The sequence below is a fragment of the Crocodylus siamensis genome, chromosome 4 (assembly GCF_052110815.1).
Source record: "Crocodylus siamensis isolate JL-2025a chromosome 4, ASM5211081v1, whole genome shotgun sequence".
Taxonomy (NCBI): domain Eukaryota; kingdom Metazoa; phylum Chordata; order Crocodylia; family Crocodylidae; genus Crocodylus; species Crocodylus siamensis.
This window is the reverse complement of record NC_143398.1, coordinates 3,911,905-3,922,329: the sequence shown is the minus strand read 5'-3', so window position 1 is coordinate 3,922,329 and position 10,425 is coordinate 3,911,905. Positions and strand designations below refer to the sequence as shown.

The following is a 10,425-nucleotide window of genomic DNA, read 5'->3' as shown; positions in this document are numbered from 1 at the left end:
ATCCATCCAGGTCCTGCTGAGAGGCTGGGAAGTACCAGCTTTGAGCTTGGAAAGACTAGTCACTAAATGGAATAGCTTATCTTGGCAGCAAGCTCTGCTCGGGATCAAAATGTATGCTTCCACACCACCTTCTCTCTTTGGTTCTTGCTGACAACCCCAAGATGTTCAAACAGCAGCCAGTACCTCTAGGACTACCTTCTCTAAGCAAGCAGGAGCCTGCACCTCGCTTAAACATGCTGTTTTGCAGCTGTGTAGTTTGCTAGCTTTCTTGAGCCAGGAGGCAATCTGGAGTGAGCAAAGCTGGGTTAGGTGCTGCTGCTTGTCCTGATGGAAGAGCTAAACCTGTATGAGGGGGGGAAACGGTGAAAGCCCCGAGTGAAACTCCAGCCTTGCTCACACCTATGGGCTTGACTAAAGGGGAAGAACTCAAGCAAATGGGGCTGGCTCAGGTGGACTAGCATCCTCCACGCACCAGGGCCAGTAGCCCCCTTAGACTAAACCAAGTGACTGGGAAATGGAAGCTCTTGTAGCCAACAACCTACTCCATCAGATAAATGTCTGAACAGTGAGTTATTACCTCCCAAAAGTTCAGGCCTCTCTGAACCAGCTGTTCTAGAAAACCCCTTCTGCTTTCTGTGCCTAGAGTCTCAGGCAAGAGCATAAGCAGGGTAAGGGCAAGATCAAATATTTCCCAAAAATCAAGTGAGGACTTGCATTTAGTGAGCTTGAGCTCCCCTCTTGAAAAGGAGCCAAAAGCAACCTGCAATCCAGGAACTGTCCCCAAGCCAGACTAACAAGTTTGCCCATTTCCCTTATGGAAAATGGATGCACTCACAACTTAGAAGAGCATTGGAGGTGTGAGAATTGCTTGCTCCCTCAGTGGTTACGGGGAGGTTGGCAATGGACTACCTGTGCTTATTTGCATACCACACAGCTTTCTCCCAAAAATTAGCCTTCCAAAACAGGGATTCTCTCTCAAACCGGGAAGCTGAATTTTCTCCTCGGAATAGAAGCATGGAGACACTGCAAGATGGCTGCTGCTGCTTACTCTCCTCTTCCCTCCAGCAGCTACATGGAGGGGGGGACTGAGTCCAGCAGGCTAGAGCAAGGGTGGGATGCCTGGGTGTGATCACCTAGTTTAAAAACTACTGGCAACAGCAGTGGCTTTATTTGTGCAGGCATGACTCATAATCTACCTGAATCCTGCTACTTGTTCTTCACTCCAGAGGTGGGAATGACCTACTAATCAAACTATCCTTTCTTCAGCAATTTTGCTCTGTTATCCACCCCGTGTCTCCTCCTCTTTCACAATCCTGGCGACTAGTTTTAGCTCTTCTCAAAATCCTAGCCCCCCGCCATGGAGTCCGGTCTTCAGCAGCAGTTGCAGTTGCAGCTCTTAGCTGAGCAGCCAAGAGCTGCTGATTTAACGCAGTTGTGAAAGGGAGAAAACAATAACTTCTGCCTGAGCTCCATACCTGCTCAAGGCAACCATAACATTGGAGAAATCTTGTTTTTGGGAAAGCAGACCAATGAACAAGGTGCATATCTTATTTGTGGGGTGTGGGAATGAGAAGAGGCAGTCTTCTGGCAGTAGCCACAGGGCACAGATGAGGAGCAATGGTCTTAAACAGCACCAAGCCCAACTTAGTTGGAGACACAGGCACCAACTTTTATTTTTGCCAGGGAGGCTTAAGATGATGGACATGTAGAAAGTTTTATGTATTTCAGGTGACAGCTCTCTTTCCAAGGAGGCCCTCACATACTCAGCTCTTCTAGCTGCAGATTAGGAAGAAATTTCTCATGATGAGGGTGGTCAGGCATTTGAACAGACCACCTGGAGAGGCTGTGGAATTGCCATCCTTGGATGTGTTTAAAAGCACATTGGACAGACACGAGGCCGGGATGGTTTAATTAGGGATGACCCTGTCCTTAGCAGTAGGTTGGCTTACAGGTGACCTCCTGGGTCACCTGTAAGGGGAGGGCAGGGTCCCTTCCAATGCTACCATCTTATAATACTTGCTCAGGTGTGATCTGGCAGCTGTGGCTTCTGTATCACTCGGTAAGTGGGTTTAGAAACTTCTTCTCATTAAACACAGCTGATCTGTTACGATGAGGCTGCTGGGTTGACCCACAGCCTTGGTAAAGACCAAACCTCCGGACCACAAATTACCAGAGGCAAGGGACGAGGTGCAGAAACAAGGCATGAGACCTGGACAGGTTTATTCATCAGAGCTTTAAAAAAAACAAAACAAAAAAAACAAAAACAAAAAAAGGGGGGAACAGCCAAAAACACTGACAAGGTACATAAATACAGGCCAGCACATCTGTGCAGCTCGCAGCCCTCCGCCCACCCCTGCACAGCTCCACACAGGATTCAGTCGCACGAAAAACGAGAGAGGCAGGTCGAGAAAGGACATCCACCGGCGACGGCATGCACAGACTCCCACACCACACATGTGCACAGGACGGGACTTGCAGACCGAAAGTAAGGCAAGCATGGAGTTTCGCCCAACCCCCTCCCCACCCCCTAAAAAATGGGCACCCACTGGCTCTCGCAGAGCAGGCTTTTCCTATTATCCAAGCAAGCGTCTGCTTGGACTTTGTATCCCTAGGTGAATAGTACTAGAGCGCTGTCCCATGCATCTGCCCGCGGCTTCCAGGGACTAGAGAGACTGCTGCAGTAGAGGACCTGACCTTGGGTCTGGGAAGCGTCCTGCACCAGGCGGAGCTGTTCTTGCCTCACCCATGAACCGTATCGACATACATGGTGACCAGCCCTTGAAAGGGCTAGAAATGGCTGCGGCTGGCACATTTCATCCAGAGGGCAGGGTCAGGGGTGAGCTGTGAATCGGCTGCTGCTCTGAACTTAGGCAGGAAAAAGGCCTTTGGGTTGGTACAGTGATCCCTTCGCAGCTGCATGCAAGATGACCGCCCTCCCCATTCAGCACAGTGACTTGAGGGCACGGGCACAAGAGGAGCAAAGAAACAGCTGCCAGTGGATCTACGCTGGATCTGAACCCACCCAGCTGGACTCTGAAGGGATGGCATGTGCGAGGCATTGCTCCCCGGTCCCCGGGGAGCCCCTGGCGTGGTGTACGGGGCATGGCGGGACGGCTCTGAGAACAGGTTGGCCATGCTGTTGCTCCAGCAGCATTTCTTGCAGAATTAATTTAGTCGCCAAAAAAGACTAAATGCTGCAGTCGTTACTTCGCACCTCAGAGAAGGTGGGGGGGAAAGAAGAGATGTGATATTGTTTTCTTCGGCAACAGCAACGCTAAGGAGCCTCTCGGTCAGAAGACACCCAAGAATATCACACACCCCGCGAAGGATCAGAGGGGTGGTCAACTGACGACAGTCACTATAAAGCTCTTACGCTGCCTGTCAGATCAGATATATATCGTAATATTTGATGTTTAGTCTTGGGATTAGGATTAAAGTTTGCTGGATGCCAAATCGGACGAGTGGCCACGCTGAATACCAAGATGCCCCGGTAAAGAATCGTACTAGTAACGGGCGTGGGAGGGAGCGCTGCTGGAGCTCCTGGAGACAGACTGGTATTTCAGTCGTTAACTGTTACAACCAGGAGAGGTTTCCTTGCCAAGAGCTTGTTTTAACTCAAGTCCCCTTTTCTCCGAGACACAAAAGCAGCTCGTCCGAGCCATTCTCTTGCCTCTTCTTCTCCCTCAGAAGTGGGACAGCAGTGAGGCAATCCTATCGCTGTCCACGGTGTCCACCAGAGCTTGGTAACACAAGCTAGCACAGATCAGGGGGCCAGCTCCTTGATTTCACCAACTCAGAGAGACAAGTTTGTTTTCACGTGCAGAAGCACTCCTGCTTCACTTGATCCAAGGGCTGAGGAGATGCAGGGAGAGCGACCAAAGTGTAAGGCGAGCAGACGCAGCTGATGAAGGAGAGGATGAAGCCAGTTCAATCCTGAAGTGGCTGAGCACACTCAGTTCCCACTGAGGTCACTGGAAGGGACAGATACCCAGCCATTAGCAGGACTGGCCCCGTGTGCTAGTGCAGGAGCACTCAGTGAACCTAACTGCGCATCCAAGGGGCAGCGAGGACTTCCAGCCCAGCTTCAACATAAAGCCGTGTTTCATGCTCCGCCCAGACACGGTGAAGGCATCGCACTTCCAGCAGGTCGCAGGCGCTGGCAGCAAAAGGCTTTTGCAAGGCTGCACAGATGCATTGCCTGAAGGATCAAGGCATGAACGACCCCCCCTGCAAACACGGGAATGAATTCCAACCTAGAGAGTGCCCAAGAGGCCACTTCAGCCAAGAAGAGATTTGAGCAGGTGAGCACTGATGTAGAGCCGTTTATCCCTGAAAGATGCAGCCCAGCGCTTGAGCAGCGAGGGGATGTGGGAAGGAAGAGGCTGCACTTTTGCAAGTCAGCCACTCGTGCAAGACGGCCCCGGTTACACTGCAGGCCAAAAGGCACAGGCTCAGTGTGGACGTTGCACCAAGAGAGAAGACGGTAGCCATTAGGGAACCATCAGACAGCTGATAGAGCAGCTAAGCGTTTCTCTAGCTCTCCAGCCTGAGGATCACGCTACACGCAGTAGAAAACCACCAGAAGCTCAGGAACCGAGGGCTCATTGACTAGTCCTCTTAGGACTCCGAGAGCCGCCAAGACAGCCAGGTACTGATGGGCTCACCTGACTCCTAGCTGTACACACACTCCAGCACACATCAGCAGCACCTGGCAGACGCTTCGGACGCTGTGGCTTAGATCAGAACCAAGAGAGAGGCTAGAAAATTTAAAGAAAAAGCCATGTGCACATGCCCTCCACCCACGAACACTGTCTGCCCGCTGGGGGCCTCCTCTCACCGCTGAACAGAGGCGGCGAGAAAGAAACATGGAAACATTCTGGGTCTAAATGCTGATCACACAACACCAGCACAGTCCACCACCAGCACAGGTGAGAAGCACATGGGAGACATCAAGCCTGTCACGGCTGAGCAGGCTTCAAGTGGCACTGAACTTTTCCTTGCTAGTATAATGGAAGGGACAGGGACAACACAAAAGCAAAGAGCAAGCAGCAGCAGGCTTTGGAGTTGCAAGGGCCCAGAGGACAATGTGGCTGAAAAGGAGCCATCCTTTGTTTTGCTGGGGCCTTGGAAAGAAGTTATATTATATAGTTAAAACTGACCATGGGAAAGAGCTTGGTACATCTGGCATGCTGGGCAATAAGTGACCCCTAACGAGCAAAGCTGGGAGCCCGATGCAGATCAACTGCATGATTTCACTACTATGATTTCTTTGCCTCTACAGTAACGTCTTAAAAGGAAAATATAAAAGCGCCCCATCCCGCTCACCGGGGGAGGGAAGGGGCAGGTGGCAGGGGGTTATTTGGGAAAGCTAATTAAAAAGGCACTTAAAAATGGTCGAAAATTGTTTTGTTCAAACCCAGGATCCGCCAAACTCAGGTGCTCCCGTTTCGAGGGCCGGGCGTTTGCATTCTCTAGAGCCAGGTTCCACGGTGAGGTCGGAACAAGAGACCCAGAAGAGCGACGTTTCTTCCTCTCCTGAATTTGGAGGAAGGCAAACACGATTCACAGCAAAGGACAAACAATATCTCTCCCCACCGATTTTGAAAACAGCATTACATTTCCCGGGAAGGTAGATGCGCTGATTTTCCAGCTCTTCAGAAAATGGACATCCACGGGAGCGGGTCATCAAAAACCCACAGCTGAGTAAAACAGGCAACTGACCAGCTACTGAGAGAAAAATCCAACGCTGAAGAGGAAAAGACAGGCAACTGATACAAAGTTGGCACAGCTGGACCATGTCCTGGCCACCGAGGGCAGGAAAACACTTAGGTTACATGGGTATTAAAATCCATATGGTTAAGTTTCCTAAGAACACGCCACCCCTTCCCACCCAGCAAGAGAGCCTTGCAGTCATCTGCACAAGCAGAAATCTCTAGCTTCCCCACTCCTTGCTAAGCTGATGTTTCAACATGAAAAGAGAAGGAGCAATTACCCTTCCTCAATGCCACTACAAACAGCAGTGGGAGTTCAAAAGCAGCGTGGACGATCTCCATTCCCTGCCTCTACTGCAATGCGCCAGTCATCTCCTAGAACTCAGAAGAGGATGAGGACGTGCCCGTAACACATGCAAGTCTTCGGAGAAGACGGGGGCGGACGTTTTGCAGAGGCAAGGCCAGTTCAGGGGTCAGGAGGCCGAATGCCGCCAGAAGCCAAGGGCACGGACTGTGACTGTTCCTTCAGGATGCGGTGGCGCTGCAGCGGTTCCTGTCCTCTGCTTGGTTAAATATATGTCTCAAGAAACAATAAGTTAAAGAACACCATGGGTAAGCGTAAGCCGCAGCATTTCCTAAGCCCCTCCCCCACCCCCAACGAGGCTACAAGCGTTATGCAAAAAGCATCCTAGTGGCTGCAACACGACAAATGAATCGGGAAAAGCGTCTTCATTCCTGGTGGATTTACACAGATCCATAAATAAAAGGCCGGTTTCCATCCACTTAAAATAAGAGTTTGCAGACAAGGCATCCGAGAGATTTGCCGAGCGAAGCATCAAGCACGTCCTCCCGTCTTCTTGGCCGGTCTTCATCTGTGGTACCCATAAATAGAGAGGGGAGGGGAACGGCCTCTCTCTGGTAGTGTTTCTAGGGCAGAGGGCGAACAAGCAAGGAGGTCTCATTTCAACCGCTCGATGAGTCCCTGTGTGAGTCCCAGGTGCAAGAGCTGAGACCTGGAGAACTTTGCTAGATGAGGGAAGTAGCCCAGCAGCTTTTCCCATGACAGTTCCAGCAGACTGGGTACTACCAGCCACATCTTAAATAAGGAGCCAGTCCGTTTGTTCTCGTGGATGTTGACTACCCCGCCGTGGACATACATGCAGCCGGCCTATTGGGGAACAGGGCAAGAAGGGTGTTACACCAGGTCACGTACGGAGCTAAATACACAGTGGGTTGGGCTGGGGCTGCGCTTTGAAAGAGCAGGCCCTTCTCAGAAGAGCACTGCTGCCAGGGTTTGTGGGGGAAATGCAAAGCATCCTGGGATGCTGGGGGACTGTGGCTTAACTTGAATCTGGAGGGGATCTGGGACAGAAGTCAATAAAGCAATTTAACCTAAATCAGTTAAGTCTGATACATCCATCAGGTTTATCTTAAACTGGTGTTGACCTTTTGAAAGCAGTTCCTGTGCACTGAACTTCTGTTATGTTACAGATTTGAACCGGCTTCCGATCACTTATGCCAGTTTGTGTATCATTTCTGTCCCTAGCCAAGGAGTCATTCTGAGTTTGTTACAATGATGTGCTGTGATACTGATCAGCCAGTGGAGGGAGCACAACTTTCTCTCCCAGGAACACAGGGACATGGATGCAGCTGATAAAAAAGAACAATTTAAATGACAACCCTTATAATGGTAGTGCATGGGATTACAGCCCTGTAATAACAACCCAGGGATTACACATAGCCCACAATCCTTACTCTCAAGTGTCCCACTGGAGTCCCTCAGATTTCTAGAAGGACTCTCTAACTGCAAAGATGGTTAAACCCAGGAGCAGCTTCCCTAGAGAAGCTGTGGACTCTCCATCCCCGCATGTTGTTTAGACCAATCTTTGCCTCCAGTAATTCAAACAAGGGTGGTCCTGTCTTGAGCAGGGGATGTGGAGGGCAAGATGCCCTTCTGAGGACCCATCCAACCTTATTTTCCAAGACCACGAAGTAGATAGTTATGCTACAGATCCTAGGGATGACCCACCATGCCTGCTAAAAACTCAGTAAGCTTGGAGCTTGCTTTGTACAGCCTGCTTCCAGATCACAGTGAATGTACCATCAAGACAACATTAACCTAACTCTTCGAATCCGTGATCTCTCTCCAGGGGGAGGCCTTAGCAACAGGATTGGTTTTCTTGTTTAATACTAGATGCCTGAGGCTCACATAAGAATTCTTATCTAGTCTGACAGCAAGAAGAGCCCCTTGCTCTCAGTATTGCAGGCCATATGCTGTGACAGCCAGTGACTGCTGTGCTTCAGGTATAATGGCAGCAAAAAAGGGAACTCAGAAAGCAATGGCTTGTGGCTGGCCTCAGTCTCCACCACCTGCTGAATCATTTCTGCATTGAGATCAACCGCTTAACACGCTGCAGCCTAAAGCCACAATCCTGTCTAGGCTGCCAAATGCACCTGGTTCATATGGACTGCAGAACAGTTCAGTGAATGAGTTAATCTAGGTCTAGGTTGGGAAGAGAGAGACCAGAAGACTTACTGGTGTAACGGCAGCGCAGTGAAAATAGACTGGTTCGGGCATGACAGCTGGGAGCTTCACCCACTGGAACGTCTGCAAGTTCAGCTTCCAGATGTCTCCTAAGATCACTTCTCCATTGTAGCCGCCACAGACGAACACATCTGTAAGAAGGGACAACAAACCCGTAGTGTTTAAAAGACTAACCCAGCAGAGGGAGTAGCTATCACCAGCTCATCTGAGAGCTATAGCACATCCTGTTACTAAAGCTGTTCTAGAAAAATCAGGATTAAAATAAATGCCCCTTTTAGACCAATGCGAGAACTGTTTCTTAAACTCTCACCATGGTATAGGCTACCTTACAAGGACTCATCCCCTATTCTCATATGTACAGACCATTTAAGCCTTCTTAAACATCCATATGGCAATCCAGCAGTGACAAACAGCTGAGTACTTTGACACACCTTCCCTCACTGGGAAGTGGGAACATAGCAGCCATATTTAGCATTCCTCCTTTTTAAAAGACAGTCACTCTTAAATAGTATGCATTTTATATATGCTGCCCTCTGCCCCTGAGATGCATTTCACACTGTGCCGTGGATCCAAGAAAGAGATGTGTAGCAAGATAATTTGAAGAAGGCAGGAAGGAGACAGCAATATGTCTACACACACACACTTTCCAAGAGCAGCTCTTCTCCTGCCTCTGGATCCAAGTCACATGCAGCTCCGAGATCCATACACCAGCAGGACAAGCCTCCTGCACAGATCATCCCCAATGACACTGCTTCTAAAACACTTCCAATGCAAAGCACTGGCTCTGCCTCCTTTCATGTAGCAGGCAGTAAAGCTGACTGATCAACAACAAGTGTGAAGGAGGGAAGTCATTTGTGCATATGCTGGCTAGGTTGTGAAGTGCATTCATAGCGGACATGTGTTGTTCTATATCGAGGTGACTGCATGTTCAAGCATAAATAATTTCAGACAGTCAGTTATACAGCTGCACTTATACAACATTTTTGAACCGGTCTGACTTGCATTGGTTTAGCACGGAGATGTAAATTAGAAGGTGATCCAGAGCAGACAGGAGCATATATCTCTGGGAACCTGCACCTTGCCACTAGGTGACCAGAGAACAGGACCCAGCTAATTTGCCCTGAATGAACAACTAGGCAAGGATTAGCCGTGGACACACGACACACACAAGTGCGCTGCTATCATTTTACAGTAGATTTTTCCTCATGGTCATCCTATAGCATATTCAAGCCAGTAATACTGGAGTAAGGGATCATGTTCTCTGTGGTGAGAGATGACAGAACAAGGAGAAACTGTCTCAAGTTGCAGCAAGGGAAGTTTAGGTTGGACATTAGGAAAAACTCTCTCACCAGGAGGGTGGTGAAGCACCGGAACAGGTCACCCAGAGGGGTGGTGGACTCTTCATCCTTGAAGGTTTTGAAGACCCAACTATTCAAAGCCTTGGCTGGGATGATGTAGTTGGGGCTGGTCCTACTCTGAGCAGGGCAGTTGGACTAGATGTGACCTCCCGAGGTCCTTGCCAACCTGAATTTTCTATGATTCTATAATCACGGGCTCACACCTTTCTCATGTTGGTGTGTCGTCACATGCCCATGGCCTCATGTTAATTCAGGATTTTCTGGAATAACACAGCAAATGAAGTCCTGTGTGTTCCAGAAACCTGATAGTGGAAAAATGGAGTTGGCAAACTACAGCCAGCCAAGCACATCTACACAAGAATCCACCATCTAGTGCCCACTTCTGGCCTGAAGAGCACAGTGCTGCGTAAATTCGGCCTGCTGAAAGGTTACCACTCCCTGGCTGTAACAAGATGATGCGCTCCTTACCTCTTGTCCCAACGGCACAAGGACAGTTCAGAGAACAGCTCAACTTTTCAGGCAGTTTAGCTGCTATGGGTATTGCAGACTCCTGCTTAAAGCAGCTGGTCTCAGCAATGTGACCCATAGAGGTCTCATCCTCCTCTGAGCTGGCTGATAAGACACAGGGACTAATCCCACAAGGTGCTACATCCTCAACTCCACTGAAGTCAGTGCAAGTGAAGGATGCCAAGCACCTTACAGGATTGTTCCTTCATTTGCAGCTGAACAGATTAAGATCCAAAACACAGCTTCTTGGATCACCTGCCAGGGAGCCTGGACCCTCACGCTATTTCACACCACTACTGGTATA

At 49.6% G+C, this 10,425-nt stretch overlaps 1 protein-coding gene across 1 annotated transcript in view; it reads right to left on the bottom strand.

Annotated features, from left to right (window-relative positions):
• Positions 1-2,203: 2,203 nt before the first annotated feature.
• Positions 2,204-10,425, bottom strand: part of KLHDC10 (kelch domain containing 10) — a 34,217-nt gene continuing 25,995 nt past the window's right edge. The window contains exons 8-9 of the mRNA XM_090041497.1: positions 8,248-8,387; positions 2,204-6,879 (exon numbers count right to left, since the gene is read on the bottom strand). Coding sequence (XP_089897623.1) covers positions 6,670-6,879; positions 8,248-8,387 — 350 coding nt within the window. The 3' untranslated portion in view covers positions 2,204-6,669. The remainder of the gene's footprint in view (positions 6,880-8,247; positions 8,388-10,425) is intronic.